This window comes from Diuraphis noxia, unplaced genomic scaffold (genome assembly GCF_037042655.1).
Source record: "Diuraphis noxia isolate RWA-SAM2 unplaced genomic scaffold, SU_Dnox_SAM2 contig0007, whole genome shotgun sequence".
Lineage (NCBI taxonomy): Eukaryota > Metazoa > Arthropoda > Insecta > Hemiptera > Aphididae > Diuraphis > Diuraphis noxia.
In genome coordinates this window covers 506,151-524,594 of record NW_028301717.1, presented here as the reverse complement: position 1 = coordinate 524,594, position 18,444 = coordinate 506,151, and the positions used below count along the sequence as shown (strand labels likewise).

Sequence of the window (18,444 nt, the reverse complement as noted above, 5' to 3'; positions counted from 1 at the left end):
TTTAAAATTTATTTTGCGTGTGCCCTGAAAAATTTCAAAACTTGCATTTAAAAAAAGAAAAACCTGCATTGCATAAGAAGTAAAAAACTAAAAACTGACAAAATCATTTCAACTAGACATTGCTGATGAAATGATGAGTATAAAAATTAAAAGTTTAAACCTTTTTACACCTTATATGATTCATTCTTAAGTCTGAGTAGCTTAAAGAAGTTGAGCAGATGATAATCTATTTGTATTGTATAATCGAATGTAAAAAATTGTTTATTTGCAATAAATAAATAAAAACAAATAATAAAAATTCTAAAGTCTTAAAATAATTCAATAGATTTTTGAGTATCAAGGGAATTAGAAACCTGTTGCATATAGATAAGGATCGATACCTGTAATTTTTTCCACATTTTTGTAAGATTTACCCATTTAAGTTAAAATGTTTTTTTTTTAACACACGTAGGACATATTATTATGAATATATTTTAAGCATATTTCTGGGAAAAGTGGTGAGGAAAAAAATTACTAAAAATTATTTCATTTATATTTTGAACTAGTTACTAATAAAAGATACTTAAAAATTTAAATTCTTTCAGATGGTTCTACTATAATAATTTTCTTCCATTTGATAAATTATAAATATTGATGATGTATCAATATTAAGTCAACAGATTATTAAGTCTTTTTACTTTTTAAATTAATCATAATAATATTATTTTTCAAATTAAATATAAATTAGCTTCCATTTTTTATTTTTGTGCGTTTATTACAAAAATAATTTATATGATTGAAATGGAATGATTATATAAAATTATATACTTGGGTATCTTTTTAAAAATATAGAAATTAATAATATACTTAAGATACTTTTCGAAATTTAAGGATGGACAGAAACAAGATATTTTGATTTGTTTTATTGATCTGCATCATACTATAATAATTCGCTATATTACTATTATTACTTATTAGTTATTAATAAAATATACAAAATCAAACTTATTCGATTGTAAGTTTAACAAATTTATTATTAAATTACTTATGCCTATATATTATTTATACAAGACATTACAAAATTAATTATTATAATAAATTATGAAGTAGGGGAAGGGTGAGTAAAGCGAACACCTCGAGGTTTGATGAATTTTTTCATACATTTTACTAAAAAGAAAGTTGTAAAAGAATATAACAATAGCAATAAGTTGTTATAATTTTTTTGATTTAATAAGCTACCTATTTTATTTTTTTTGCGATTTGTTTGATTTTAATTCTATCTAAATGTTTCAGAAATAAAAAAAATTACAAGTAACTTTACCCACACTAGTCGGGCATACTGGCTATAGTCTCTGGCTTGTATAAATATTATTAGGCCACTAATCACAGTTACAGCAATTGACATAATTACATGTTATAATATATTAACATTCATTTCGATTACTTTTAGTGGTTGAATAACATTTATATATTACTTAATGCAATGAATAGAAAAATGTTTGTCAGCAAAGTAACCACCTGTCACTATGGCTTAGCGTGTTGGGTGGCAACTCTGCCATTAAAAAAAAACTACGGATTTACTAGACTTTTCATATTCTAACAGATATCATTTGAAAACTTAGAAGTTTTTGATGGAACCACAATAGATCGAATAGATATAGTTTAAATAATTATTTATCTATACAATCAAAAGTATTCATAAATTTCCCAAAATCTGTTTGAAAATCCAAAAAATAATATTATTATGTAAACACGCTTAACTATCCCAAAATAATGTGACTAGTGATAGTGATAACTTGAGTTTCATCAAAAACGTCCACATGATTGCTAAGCTACATAGCGAAGAAAACTCAAAATATGGTCACTTTACCCGCACGACCACACTGGCCTCTTAACCCACCTTAGTTTTTTCCAGAGTTATTGTAATATTATTAATGGATAACTTGAAAGTAAATTTTATTGAGAAAAACAAAAAAAATGTGTTAAAAATGTTACGGAACAATACCTAGTCTAATCTAACGTTTCGGGACAATATAAATATTTAGCATAATGAACTGCAAGGATTCAGTGAATAAACATCTTTTACACTTAATTGAAGAGGTATTACATTTAAAAATATATATATCAATGGTAATGTTGTAATGTATAATATTACAACATTACCATTAATGTATTCCTAACGTCATAATTTATTATGATACTTCGATTTGCTTATGTTATGTTGTTTACCTACGCCTTGGTACATTTTGTACACATAGGAGTATAATGTTTTGCATTCATTTGTTAAAACAACAGCCATATTTCTGTGATATAAACATTTTGAGTAGAAATGTTCAGGCTTAAATGGTTTTTATTACATATCATTATAGCTGTTAATATAAACAAGTTTGCTCTGAAATTGAATGATTTGTCGGAAACATTAATTCGAAATAAAATATTATATTAATATAATTATTCGTTCTTACTTTAATACAAAAACAATATTATGTACACCTTATGTCAGGTATTGGCATTTATTTTTTGTGAATCATTTATTTTTTTTAAATAATATTGTCATTTGAATACCTATAAATATGAAGTCTCATATAATCATTTATAAATGTCAAGTTATAATATAACGTCTATTCGCTCGCATTATAATATAGTAAATCTATAATCGTATATTGTATAATAATATATAATATAATATAATTATAATAGTATTATAACTCTTAATTTATAATTTAATGAGCATACATCAATATTTATAGTTGAAAAAAATTATCACTAGTTTTGATTATTATAATAATATTTATCTTAATATTATCAATGCACATATTTGATTGTCTAAATCGGTCGACGAACCAAAGTATGCATTGTTTACTTATGTCTTACTTTTTGGGAACAACTTAAATAGGTCACATAATTTACAAGTACAAAAATATATATAATACAAATTAGTTGCAGTTGCACACATAGTGCATAATAATTAACTATCCATCAGTTACAACTGCAGCTTGCAGTGCAGTATAAGACACGAGACGATTATTTTCTTAAACTTAACATTTTTGTAATAGTTGAACGATTTTTTTGTATTGCCAATTGCCATTATTTGATTTTAGTCGTTTGATTGTAATGCTCCGATGTGGCTGTGCGTTTACTGCGATTTGGTTTCGAGCAACTTGGCCTTTTTGTAAGCCTGTTGATAGAAGTCAAAAAATAGAGCGAAGAAAATGGTCGAGTGGACCAACAGGAGGGCGGCCACCAGTTTTGGATATCCGCAGTCAAAGAACAGCACTTGAGCTGAATGGAAAAATACTAACGTGAACTGGAGCTGTGGGAAATCAATAAAACAATATCGTCGTTAATGCGACTGGCGAAAAAATACAGTTTTTATTGCTATATTATTACATGCAAGGATCCAGAGGGGGAGGGAGCAACAGTTGGTCTTATCACAACAGAAATACGATATATACATAAATTATAAATAAAGTATTTATAATCAATAATAGTATCCTTCAGTTGTAAGGAAAAATTTCCCCCTAAACCTTCCCCTTAAACCTCCCCCTCCTCTCCTTCTGGATCGTAGGTATTTAAGTATTAGACTTTTATCCTTATTCCTTAGTATTTCAAGTAGAATAACTCTGGAAGTTTTCGTTCGAATTTTGATTGCAATATGTCAAAATTTTTAGAAAAATTATCTGAATCATATTTTGCTTTAAAACATATAGGTTGTCATTTGATTAACCAAAGTTGGTATCGCTACAAGATACTCCTTAAAAGTTGTGAAAAATCTAAGTACTCAAAAATATCGTCTTTAACTACACTTAAAAATTCCAAAAATCAGAACTTGAATATATGCATAATTTAAGCATAAAAATGGGGTGATCATGCTTAAAAAATCACCCTGTATATAATAACATCTTGTCAATACAGACCAATTGGACGGTGGTCAAATGCTTCTTCCACCAGAGGTACTTTTGATATTGAGGTCCCATCGCGGACATCATGTAGTAGAAGTACATGATCACGTGGACCATATTATTCACCAAGTTCGAAAATGTTCCGTGGCCGCCTAAACAATAACATAAAAACCATTAATTACTTTCGAATACAAACATATTATAATATTACCTACTGCTGTTCGGTTATTATAATATAGTGTGTTACATGGACTATTCGTCACTCGGATTGCAAATATTACAGGACGTGGGTATCATTATTATTTTAATTATATTTTGTTTGATGAAAAAACAATAATAAAATATAGGTCGTCGAAATTAAAACAGTAGGTGCCTATAACAAGTCTTGCCATTTTTTGTTTTTTAATTATTTAATTACGGAATGGCGTGTAAAACGTTTGAAGAGTATAAAAATAAATTTTTAAGTAGCTTACATCATATTATATACGGTGACGCTATAAATTAATTACAAAAACTAATGACTATCACGCGCTAATGACTTGAGTATTTTATATGCTGTAACTAATTCAGATTTTACAATTGAATTAAACACATCATAATGTTATGCGTATAGTGAAGGTAAACACATTATTATAATTCCGTGACCAGAATATTTGTCGGGGACCGCGATTGTACGAGATCTACACGCGCGTAAGCATAGATTCCTCGGGGTATTTAAAATAAGTCGTATTTCTAGATTGTCTAACCCTGCAGGGTTCGAACTGGGTCAGAGTCTCATTTTGTGGATGGCACAGAATTACATGACTTTCGAACGCGCTAAGTGAACACTGCGGCGGTGAAACTACAATATTATATGTGCGTTTACCGGCAATGAATTTGACGCAAATCCACGTTTCGATGGGTGTGAGCGAATGGTGGTACAGATGGAGTAAGCTGATCTGGTTGTCCTTTTTCCTTAATACAAAAAATGCCTGAAACAATACATGAGCATGTTATAATAATAATATTAGTGTTGTGTAACTACGTCGTAACGATTGTTCGTTACGAATATTTACCGTGTCGACGAACTCTGTCAATTTGGATATGTAGTACCACCAACATAAGTTAGCCATCTGAAACACGTTCGGGTCGATAAGTATATTTTACTAAATTATCATGATAGGTAATAATAATATGATAGGCGCCGTAAGTAGCCTAATTTTTTTTTTTTTTTGAGGAGGGGGGTTAAAATTTACAAAAATTATAATACGTGCTAAGTACCTACTTCAGCAGATTACCTCCTAAATTTTTAATTGTGGAACTAGGCGGAAAAAATTTGAATGGATTAAGTCCCCCTCCTCATGTTTTCGACAATCTATACATTATATATGCCTAAATGACAGTATTCTGAATAATACACTACGCGAAATAAGATTGCATAGAAATTCAGAATTTATTAAAAATGTTAACAGAAAATCAGTCAGTAGGTTAGGTTAGGTGTTATATATTATTAGTATGGTGTGGATGGCCAACTGCATACCTAACAATTTCAAACCATTTCAATGAAATAATTCAATTTTGTCCGATACCGTAACAAAAAATATCGACTCGATTAACGATGACAACATTTTGTATTTTATATGTATACATACCTAGTGATAAAAGTTGAATCTATTTCCGATTAAATCATAATTACAGTTTGGTCAGCATCATTTCTGCAGATCTGTTTGTGCGTTTCGACAAGTTAAATTAAATTTATTTTCATACCATCGCGTTTGTCGAATAAAAATTTCAATCCGAAAAATATCCTAGGGCCACTTTTGATGAAATGGGGTTTGTTCGTGTCAACTTAAAATGAATGCTTATTATTGCGGATAGGTATTCAATTTTAGAAATTACAATAGAATTTTAGAAATACTTAAATTAAATTCGCCATAATCAACGACAGTATGTCAATCGACAAAATATTATACATACAATTCGACTTGATTTCGAGATTTACTGGTAAATTATTAGTACACATTCGTTATAATTACGTAAACAAATATTCCATGTGGCTATGTACCACGAACACATTTTAACTTTACCATTTTTATCCTAAACCATTACCGTTATCGAATATTTGCCACGATATCGATGAGTTGGCCATCATCACAATAATGATATTATATAATATGAATTATATGTGATGTTATATGAATCACGCTCGTTGACTGTACAGAGTGATTTACTTAGCAAGCTCACCCCAATTTGCCCGTGTTAATAATGAATTTAATGAAATTTAGTTTCGTGGAATTTTTAATTTACCTACTTAAAGCCGTAACCTAAAATTTTCAAATTGTCGAGTTTTTTTTCACTACTCAATAAGTGTCGCGTATCTATAGAAATTTCTGTTTTTCAAACTAAAACCACTACTTATTGCTGTAAATGATTTATGGAATAATTTTTTGTAAATTTCGATGTATCTAATGCACAATTTGAACGATTTGGTTTAAATACAGTACGAGTATACAATAGTAAAGTTCTCGTTTGAAAAACAGCAGAGGTTTGTATTTCCACAGAACACTCCTTTATGCATAATGCACACAAGTCTCATAAATTTGATAGTTCCTAAAATCAGATTTCGATGAAAAAAATTTAGTGAGCATAATCGAGGAATCACCCTATATAACCGCTATCATATAATATAGTACATACCCTCAGTGCAGTAGGATTGTGTGAATAGTCGACCGGTTGACATTTGTAGCTGTAGTCTAACAACCATCCACTCATCAAGTGCTGAAAAATAATATTCATTTTTTTTTTTATTATCATCTCTATTAAATAAATAATCGACGAGTTTGCAAGGCACATGTCATGTATAAAATACAACTGCAAATACTCGTATAATATATATTAATATTATCTCTTTACGGAAATAATTATTTTTCTCGAATTCCTAGCTGTTTCACAAGACATAATACTTGTTTTTTCGTCAAAAATTGAAAGCACTATATATCATATTATTATACCTAATATATTATATACGTCTGTGTAACTAATAATAATATTATACATTTTACACGATAGCTCCGGGGCGTGTTCAACGTACATACGTTCCAGTGGTCGACTGGGTGGCACAATAATTATTTCATTCATTTCATTTCTTTCTTTCTTTTTTTTTTTTTTTTATCATTATTATTATAATTAACGGGTTCTCGGCAATTTTGAATGTTTCGTAATACCAAACACTGGCAAAGCACAGTCACTGCGGTTTGTCATCGGTAGATTAATGAAACGTATCTGCTGTACAAAACCCATCGACTAAACGATGGAAGGGTTATGTTTTCATTTCCCTATATGTATACATATACATACACCTATGATGTAGGTACAGTGCATGGGTCGCAAAGGTTACAAAATTCCTCAAGACTCACCGTAGCGTCAAAATTGTTGCGCAAATATTATAGTGTACAATTTTACTGACCTACATTTGGGAATTTTAAAATGAAAAAACTGATATTATATTATAATCACACTAAATAAATTAATTGGCACATACTGTTATATAAAACAAAGATTATTGTTACACTCAACGCAATTATTAACAAATAGTTGTTTAACCATTATTTTTTAATTTAATTTGTTTTTTAATGTATACCAGACACGAGTAGGTTATTGTGTTAATTACAATTTACAAGTGATGTATAGATTTTTAGAAGATGCGTGTAAGTATATTATGTTTTTGTCTATAAGAAATATTATGTTAGTCTTACATTTTATTTGGACTTGATTTTCAATGAGATAAGTAATTAAATAAAATAATAAATGACCTTTCTTAAAACGAGTATTATTAATATAATGATATAAAATTGTTTTTATCCGTTTATCGAGCTAATGTATCTCGAATGACTAGCCCACATGATACTGGTAATAAAAAATAAAATCATTGTTTTTATAATTATCGTCTAAGTAGTTGAAAGATATGCTGATACTTGATAATAATTATACCAATTTAATGTGGATATGGTGCGTGCGAAACTTTTTTTTTTTTTGACACTGATTTTGTCTGGATCATATATTCATATATTTAGACAAGGCCGTGTTTAGGCTAACGGACGATAATCGACTGGACCAACAAGAACGAATAGAGACATATTACATCTAAGTACCTAATGCTATAAGCGAACTGTGAGTATAACTACTTTATCTTTAAATCGCTAATTATTACAGAATAAATAATAATTAAATGATACAGATAGAATTATTTTCTAGTCGTGGTCTCTCAATCTGTCTGGTAAAACTAATAGATAAGTGCCTTTAAGTACAATTAGTAAAATCTTAAGAAAATGTTTTAGTAAAAATATAAAAATGTATTGCGTGTGGCATTCACATTTAGTATAGAATTAAAGTACAGCGATCAAAATTAAGAAAAATATATACATTTTTTTTTATTGTTTCGCGAAAATAAAATATGTTAACAATTTTCTCATAAATGGTTTGTATTTTATTTGAACGCCAAACCGTTTAAAAATTTGGGCTTGATGTACAAAAATTAAAAGTCAATAAATATATATATATATATATTTTAATCACAATAGTCTTAACCACATAAAAAACGTGAATTTCAGGTTTAGTTATATGTTGTACCTAACACTTCACAGTTTTGATTACATTATATTTATAGCCCAGTACAGTCGTAAAGGCGTATCTGACGTAGATTTATTAATAGGCATACATCCTCCACGATAATAATTAAAATACTCAAAAATATATATCATTACGCTCATTTAATACTTCGAACGGGGTAAGGGGTGTGGGGCATGGCCGTTTTCGGCCGAAATCGTACCCTTTCCTTTTTGGCTAATATAATTTATTCTGAACATTTTTGTTTTGATCGAAAAGTGAATCGACCTATATTAAATTTGACCGAAAAGTGAATCGGCCGAAAAAGGTAGGGTGTACGGATTTGGTTGAAAACGGATTTGAATGGATTTGGTGTAGCCTCAAATCCCTCTCCCGCGCGGGTGTCGAGGAGCCAACGTGCCATTGTAATTAAGGGTCGTCCCCGGTAAGTCTGCGTGGATGATGGATTGTGCACAATCTTTGCGCTTGTCACAAACGCAATCCACAAATATGAATGACAAACGCGATCGATCCAATCGGTCGTTAACGCGACGACATCGACGACAACGGCGGCGGAACAACAGGTGGCGCGCGCGTGATCATGACCTCGATGCGAGTTGAGCTGCGGCTCGAGTGAAAGTGTAAGCAGTGGCAGAGAAGAAGAAGAAGACGATGACGACGACGACGAAGAAGGAAAAAGGAACGTGAGCTTACCGGGCCGGGGTTGAGTCGGCACGGAGATTACATCACAAGGACGGCAGCAGGGCAGGCGGGCAGGAAAAGAGGGGCGTTTGTTGCCGGACCGCGTGTTACATCATACACCAGTAGATAGGTATGTAAACGCACAACACTCGCATTGTTTATGTGTAGGCACCTTACACTATATTAGGTATAGTATATTATTATTTAATAATATAATATTTAAGTGCGTGTGAAGTCACCGAATCTGTTGCAGATAATATATTATTGTGATAAACAATATAAATTCAGTTACTTTTTCACATACATTTTATATCATTTTCAAATGTTCTTTTTTCAAAATTTTAGTAAAAAATGACACGAATCATTCCACATTAGGATAACAATTTAAGTTATACCATAATTATGTAAAAATAATGAGGTGGAGAAGAGGTGAGCAAACTTATTATTCCAAATGTTATTGGAAACAATGTTATAGTTTTTGTTTGCAAAAATATATTTTTATTATTATTATTAATTAGAATTTATGAAATCAAAGAGTCGGCTGTGATGGACGTTTTGTTTTTATGAGGTGTTCGTCTTAATATTTTGTGGTAACTATTTCGGCTGCTGACAACTTATTTTCGATCGACATCTCATCAATATTCTATTACTAAACTCTACACAAGAACGTTTACTTAGTATCTAAATCCTATGGTGACATCGAGAATGTAGCTGCGTTGAAAATTCATGAATAATAATTAATATGTGGAATACAGGTAAGTATGTTTGGAGCTCAACAAGTTATGCCTCGAGCATTGAAACCACATAGCACTGATATTTTTCGAGTTTTTTAATCTTACTATTCTATAATATAGCGATTCGGTATGACCGACTTTTGAACGGCTGAAAAGTCGGCAGGAACAAAGGACGAAGTGGTACAATACCAGCAGCGTATCCTTTTTTGGTATCTCCATAAGACACGTTGTGTAATGATATTGTATATGCAATATATCGAAACGATTTCGCTGATTTCAATGTCGAAGTTTGGTTTCCTACCAGACAACGAGAAAAAAAAACTATCTGGATAGAAATGGGTCAAGGTCAGATACGTTTACAAACTCCCCGCAAGCGAAGAAATCGCGATGAAGAGCTTCCGCGACCATCCGAGTTCGTCCTTTCATTACCACTCTTGCGGTTGTCTGCCGTCGTATCATATATTATATTATTACGTGATAAGATGTCTTAAAATAATAATATTACACCAAACGACTGTCTCGATGAAAAGATAACAGTCAGAGTCAAGTCTTGTCCCAAATAACGTTTTTCCTAACGGTCGCTTATATATTATAATCGGTTAGTGAAAATAATACTTATATTACACCTGTAGAATATTATAAAGAAAAAAGTTAATAAGAAATGAACATTTTTTGTTATTAAATTCCTAAAAAAAATACTAAACGTAATTAATTCTGTTTCTCTGTATAACTGCATATGATGAAAAAATGTTGTATTTGTGCATGCCATATCAAGCAGTGCGATAAATATACGCCCCTATTAGATTATTATTATTATTGTTTATTTTTTTTTCAGACGTTCGGATGGATTTCACCCATGCGATGGAATAGGTTAGCTCGCGTTATATAACCAAATAAACTATTATTATTTACTATTTTATACCTATGGAAATATTATTATGTATTGGTATACTCGTCTGATTAGAACATTCTGACCCACTGACACTCAAAACCAAATATTTCATTCTATCGCGCACCTCACTGACTTTCGTTCTTTGGTGTTAAAACATGTTTTTATTATGCAATGGTTTAAGATTATGATTGACGACAGAATTTTAAATCTGGTGAGAAATTATGTCTGAAATTCGCGGCGCTTGTTATTATTTTTAATTTTTACAATAGGTCCTACCTCCCACAGCATGACGAGACTGAAGATGACTTGGCCAGCATTGTACCACACTAGTATATTGTTCAGTTTGAAGGGTTTCCTGTTAGCCATTACTTTAGGACCCAGGTATGTGACGATATATAAGTATGTGATGACCATTATAAGTGTCGGGAACGGGCTGTCCATCAATGGCCAGTCGTTCACTCGTGGGTCTGTATTAAAAACGAAAAATATTTTTATTTTATTTTTTAACAAACAATTATTACTGAATTTGAAAATAAAATAATAGTTATATATACTGGTAGACTTTATGTGATTTAATTAACTATATTACTTCAGTTTTTCAAAAAATAAAAATATTTATATAAGAAAAATGTACCGCTTATGGAGTCCACGAGGTTTATATATCTGTCGATGGCCATGTTCACCAGAACCGACGCCATGTTTCATTCGTGTTATCTAAAACAAAATAAAAAACAGATTATGTTAAAAATGTTACTTTTTTCACGGTGGAAGATCTTATACTTTATCTGGATCTTATTTTCAAGGAAATTATTACAAGGTCTTGGTCAGTCCTGTGGTGAGAAGTATCTATATATACAATTAATGTTCTCACTATTGTTTTTCAAATAATTAACATTAACGGAGAACGTTTGGGAGTTGTTATACCCACCAGCTTCCCTAAATTCACTTTTATGTTTATTTATGTCTGGAAATACTATTTTCCTTATTCTACTTTCTACACTGAAAATGACATCGAGACTAATAATAATATATTAAACATTCTAACCTATTTACTTATCAAAGTGTGATTTTGGTTACCTCAACAATAATATTGAGCATGGAATATAAGGAATATGTATTTAATAACGCCCAAAATATTTGTTAAAAGTTGCAGTTTTGTGACGGCGAATGAGAGTTCAATTATGTGGTTTGAGACACATCTAAGTAGTAAATATATTATGATTTATGATATGATTAGATCGGATGAAAAAACCTGTAACGTACGGTTTTGTTTACGATGGACGGTGTTTTAATCGCACACATATTAAAAGACAATAGCAATGACTTAGCTAAATCTTAATCTGTCTGACACAAAATCGTAATTGGGGAATAATATTATTCATGGTGTAAATGAAAAAAACGGAGAAAATACAGACAAAAAAAAAAATATTTAAAAAAAATTCATAATAAATTGCTGAAAAAAACCCCATAGTTTTATTAACTGTACGGTGTGTTTGACTGTAAGGTCATAATATTATCATTATTATTATTATCATCATTAGGTACAGAAACGACAGCAAGCGATATTACGAGTATGTACCTATAAGGTCACTTGCCGAAGACGGTATTATATTTTAGTAGATAGGTATAGGTATCCGACGTTCTATAGTGCACTGCGATCGCGTACAAATCACATTATTATCATTTATCCGATAATAATAATGTAACATTTGTAAATTGTAATGATAATTATTATTTCATATATAATACTTACCTACTGCTCGCATGTAGGTCGAGGTATCGATCGCGTAATTACATTATTGATGGTCAATTTATTAATACAACAGCGAGAAGAGTGAAACCAGTCATATTATACGTGTTGATTATATATATACACGATGTGTTATAGGTACATATTCCTAAGTAAATACCATACAGTGATATAATGACAATTATAGTAGGTTATGTAAACCCTCAGGTGGATTTGTTTTCTAGGGTATAGCTAGATATTTATTTTAGTCAATTGTATAACTAAGACTATAATATTATATGGGTTAACGGTTTTATAACTTTGAAGATGTCCAATAATGTTCAATTGGTACATCATTTGTGTGTGTATAGTTGACCAAAGTTCAAAGTACATCATCATAGTCTTTGCAAAGAACGGATTAAAAAATAAAACTTAGAATTGGGTCACACAAGAACTAAGAACTTTTGAGCACGAAATAATAATGAAAAGTATTATTATAGCCACAACATATAAATTGATTAATGTCCACGAAAAACACAACGATAGTACTGCGCTAATGTTTATTGACTATAACCACGGTTATCAAATGGTGATAAACTATTTGATAACCGTGGTCGGTCATAACCGAATGTGAAACCACGGTAAAAGCTAAATTATTATCACAAACTGCAATGCCATGTGATATTTGACTGCTACGTCGTTCGCAGCCTGCTGTAATCGGGTTCAATGGAAAAGTAATGAGACATTGCCAAAAATACTTAACACATGCCGGACGTATCGATAAAAGAAAATCTATACTTCTCTATTCAGTCTATTCACCGCGATCATAATATGGTACTTTTGGAGCCAAAGAGAACAGAAAATCCGTTTTAGTTGAATATAGAACACAAGTTACAACAATTATTGCCCTAAACGCTATTGGTTGGTTTGCAATACGAAATCGTGTAAGTATTATATTACATTATTATTATGAGATTTGGAATTGATAAAAATAGCTGTACGGACGCTTAATAGTTTTTGAAACTCAATTTATAGGTAGCCGTACATAATAACTCCAGCATTTTATACTTTCACAATTGGGCAACCGATACCGATTGAGTCGAAGAAATGAAATAATCTTAAATACCCTACCCATAAGTAGTGTACCCTAAAATAGATTTAATCTGACACAAAATTGTAAAATGGGAAACAGTATATAATTGTTAACAGAACAAAATAAAAATAAAACTAATCTTTTTTGAAGTCTAGTACAACTGTACGCTGTACAATTATTATTTATTTAAGAGAACTTTTTGTGTTGTTCCGTCTTACTAAAGCAAAACATACCAAATTTTATAATCAGCAGTTTAAATTCTGTGTTGTTAACTCTAATATTAGAGTGATTTATAAAACTTAAAGTAAGAAAATCATCACCTCTCTCGTTTATTTTTATGATATTTCAATTTTTAGTTTTTAAACAATTTAGGAGCATATTAAAATATTAATATTTTGCGTACCAGTACCGTAATTTATGACAGTACATAGAATTTGCAATCATTGTAAGCTAAAAATTTGGAACTGCTGAATTTATATTTGATAAGTCGCCCAGTTATTTTTTTTTTTATTATTTGTGTATTAAGGGCAAGGAAAATAATACGCCCTCTAGTTCAGGTTAAGTAATTGGATTATAAAAAATTTTATAAAAAACTAATATCTGAACTCTAAAGGCGCCCATGATATAACGTCGTCCTAAGCGATCGTTCAGCTCACTCACCCCCAAAAACCAGCTCTGAAGACGGAGACAGCACATGCAGGTGTGACGTCTTCTCAACATTGTGTATAATTATCAAAATTGAAATATTAAGTACAAAATTAGTTTCACTAAATTAATAAGCAACGGATTAAATAGATTTTCAACTAAAAATGTATTTCATGTTATGTAATAACGTGTGCCATTTTTTAAAAAAAAAAAAAAGTTTCTAGACAATATTTTGTAACAAATATTTTATTCATTCGTACTATATTACATACAATGTTTATATTTATTTGTATCCAATTAATTATTTAACCGATTCGAACTGATTATACAAAATGTTAGATTAGAAAAAATGTGCTAAGATCACTGGGACAAATATAATGTATTTTAAAAGCATAAGTCTCAAATTGGTTAACTAAAATGTCCAATAATTAAATAGACAGTTACTATAGAATATTAACTGGCTAATTATGATACGACATAAGTATTCTATTATTTTTTTACCTACTTTTTATTGAATACCTATTATTTGAAAAATTGACTTAATGTTGAAATAGAAAGTAAGGTAACTGCAGTACATATTTACCTTGGGACGCAATAATATTATAAATAAGTTGACTGTTTGGAACATGTATTTAGTTGTAGGTACCTATATATTTTAATCGTTAAACCGTTATTCGATGTTAAAACTTGTACACGAAGTATAGAAAAATAAATGAGTGTAATGTGCTATACAATATTTTTAAAATTACACCTTCTAATAATAATTATGGTTTGTAAAAATATATTATAATATTATGCTAACATATTATATATTACATTATGTATAGTATCAGAAGAACATGAAAATTGTCCTTTGTAGTAATTATTGTTTACCATCTGAACAAATCTCGGTCGCAGAGGAATTTGCCAATGCGTTCAATAATGTTTGAAGGCCTTGTACATTTTATTGGTCATAAAAATATAATATATGGACTTTTACCTGGAGAACCTTTGTTTAAGTCTTGGGATATTATTCAAGGCCCCACGTACCTAGCCAATACATGATATATAAATATTAGTATTATTTGGTACTTATAAATTGAAATTTTTTGCTGTACATCGTTGGAATACATCATACGCAATGCGCATACGAAGTAAGCAACCTCTTTCCTGTGCAATCCTTTCACTCTCAAGCTTGCCCAAGTATGAAATAGGTACGTCTGATTCATAGAGTGTAGGTAAGTGATAATATTTCATCAGAATAGGGTTCTGCTCGTCAGCTAGATACAACACACCTCTAAATATCGGACAACAGTAAATTGTAAAGAATTAAAAATGCCTTCTAGGTATAGCAGTGACGTCTGCAATTGTAGAAAAATAAATCCAAAATCTTTATAAAAGTAGAAACTTACATATTATTATTAGTCTTCCAGTTCAATTTACAAAATAAATATCATACTGAATTATTCATATGATTAGATTTAATTTATCCGAATTATTAATTAGTCAATTTGTTTGTATGGTAAATTACATTGTTTTCGTTAATTAAATACTCCACTGTCGTCTGTTTTATGCGTTAAGTACAACCCTATTTTTTAGACTAAAACTTTCAATTAGCGAACATAAAAACATTCAAAGTGTATTAACTTTCATTAGTTATATGAAGGCTTACTATTTTCTTAAATCCACAAAACATGCATAATATGATAAATCAAATCATTATTTTCCACTTTTTATATATTTTAATATATTTAAAAGCACTTATGTGTAAAATACTATTTATGTAATATATGTATACACACACAGGTATGTATGAAATGTCCAATGGGAAGCAAATAATCAAGTTGGGACTTGTTTGTTCAGTGTGCAATGTTTTGGAAGTCATAACAGCGATTGATTAAATTTGCAATGTTTTTAAATTATAATTAAGGTAACAGTAGCTACATAATTTTTTGCTCGTTATTACGAATGTGCTCGAAGCTACCCGAATAACGATTTCACAGTTAATACACAATTAATTCTATAGAACTTTTACGACTAATAGTGTAAAAATGATTTCAAAAAAATATTTACATGAAGTTTTTTTTTGCTAAAATCAAAGCCAACTAATATGTTTATAGTATCTTATAATATCGAACTTATTTACACATATAATATTATATAATGTTGTATTTTTGACCGAATTTTCATTAATTAAATTATTTTCTTCTCTAGTATCAAGAGATAATAAACGCACACATTCTTATACATTCTAGAGTTTAAAATACTTGAAAACACAATACTTTGACAATACTGCAATTTTCTTACAATAATTTATAAAATTTCTTAAATAAAAATTCGCATCAAAATAGGAACTTATTATGGTTTAAATATCTATTAAATAGTAATAATATATGAATGTATTATGTAAAATAAGATTCTTCGTTTTTCCCTTCCAACATGTATTTAGGTAGTGTGCAAAATACTAAAATTTACAAAATATATTTATTATATTATATGTCAACACGGACATGAGCAGTTAAATAATACACGATTAATAAACTAGTTTAAATCATATTGACCTAGTGTGGCAATTTCTATAAAAATACATACACGTGGTTATGTAATTTTTAATAACTTGCTGTGTACTTTTTAACGTAACATTCACTTACACCATACGTTTTTCAACTTGTTATATTAGTATTATTATCATAGATACGTAAATGAAAATCAAATTAAAATAATAACAACAGCACATACATAGGCCTTTTAAACGGACTTTTATCTTTTTTGAAAATTAATATTTTTTTTTTTAATACCTAAGACAAACTGTAACATATTTTTTTCGCAAACCCACGCATAAAATCAAACATAATTTTCGAAACTCGGTTAAACAAATAATATTATACACTTTATTAGGAGGTACTTAATGTTGTGAAGTATTCTGTATATTATATGATTGTATATAGTAAGTACGTAATAGTATACATGGTAACTTAATGAAGATTATGACGCCGAACCAGAAAATATTTATACAATCTATAGCGTCACAAAAAGTTATTTAACAATAAAAACATAACGCCATTATAATACCGAGCATTTTTAAAGATTTGCTATATCGTGTGGGACAAAATTAAAAATTGCAATCACAAATCACAAAATTATAATTAAAGGCATAGTAATAAAACGGATTCAAACGAACAAAACAATATTTTAACTGCATTATGCTGGTTGGAATGGATGAGGAAACGAACGCTTTCATTTGTGGACTATAATATACCTAATTAGTGTACTAGGTATATCACTACCAAAATATTATTTATATGTAAGTAGGTACCTGAGTTTCGTTGATGCACTAACTTCGGTAAAATCGAAGCTCTCCTGACGATTTTTCGCTGCACTCTTGTCCAAAATACTGTGATAAAAATGAATGACGTTCGCGTCAGGTGCATCAATGGAATCCGTCACCATTCACAACAATATTGGTGAAAAAACGTTTTGTCACAAGCATAATTCGAAGTTAAAAACTTGTATATGGATTAAAACAATTTAAGAAAACAACAGTGTTGATGATATTATTTGACAAATAATGAGCTAAATGTAGACGAAAATGAAAGAGGTACGACGTCGAGCCTGCAGCGCCAGACTGGTTCGGGTTTAGATTCGAGCTCGCGGACTCTCGACAGAAATGAAAGTGAAAAAAAAGGTAAAATAAATATATATGGTTATTACAACATAGAAGGCATATGTCTGCCAGTTCGCTAGTTATATACTCGCGTAATCCGCATTATCTTCCCCACCCGGGCACCTGTATATTATATTTTGTACCTATATAGGCGTCTTGGCGTAATTATTTGTTTTGAGGGTCAGAACTGGGATGAGTCGAGATCGACTCCTTCTTTCTTTCTCACTCTCTCTCTCTCTTCCTTTTACCCTTTCCCTGAGTTCGTAATATGCATTTCTACACACCTATTTACTACACACAATTCATAATAATTATTGACCTTTACAGCGCACTTGACTTCTTTTTTTGTGTATATAATCACTTTGTCCGATTGCCTTGACTTGTGGAAATATATATATTATAACACTGACGTTTCCCGGACAAATAATTGTTTCAAATATTAATATTGTAAAATAATTTAAAAAACATTAATAATAATAATAATATAAACAGTCAAATTGTATTATATAAATATATCTATTACGTTTGTAATAGAGTTACA

General features: G+C 30.0%; 1 protein-coding gene and 1 long non-coding RNA gene across 2 annotated transcripts; one reads left to right on the top strand and one right to left on the bottom strand.

Annotated features, from left to right (window-relative positions):
• Nucleotides 1–2,613: 2,613 nt before the first annotated feature.
• LOC149054322 (very long chain fatty acid elongase AAEL008004-like) lies at nt 2,614–17,959 on the bottom strand. Its single transcript, XM_089230274.1, has 8 exons — nt 17,556–17,959; nt 11,428–11,507; nt 11,070–11,260; nt 6,558–6,638; nt 4,937–4,993; nt 4,747–4,852; nt 3,897–4,033; nt 2,614–3,292 (listed from the first exon to the last, which is right to left on the bottom strand). Exons 2-8 carry the CDS (start codon nt 11,489–11,491, stop codon nt 3,116–3,118), a joined length of 813 nt encoding a protein of 270 aa, XP_089086400.1. The 5' UTR covers nt 11,492–11,507; nt 17,556–17,959; the 3' UTR covers nt 2,614–3,115.
• Nucleotides 9,485–10,860, top strand: LOC149054323 (uncharacterized). The gene is made up of 3 exons (XR_016192271.1): nt 9,485–9,922; nt 10,022–10,499; nt 10,737–10,860. It is a non-coding gene; the product is annotated as an uncharacterized LOC149054323 (long non-coding RNA).
• Nucleotides 17,960–18,444: the final 485 nt, after the last annotated feature.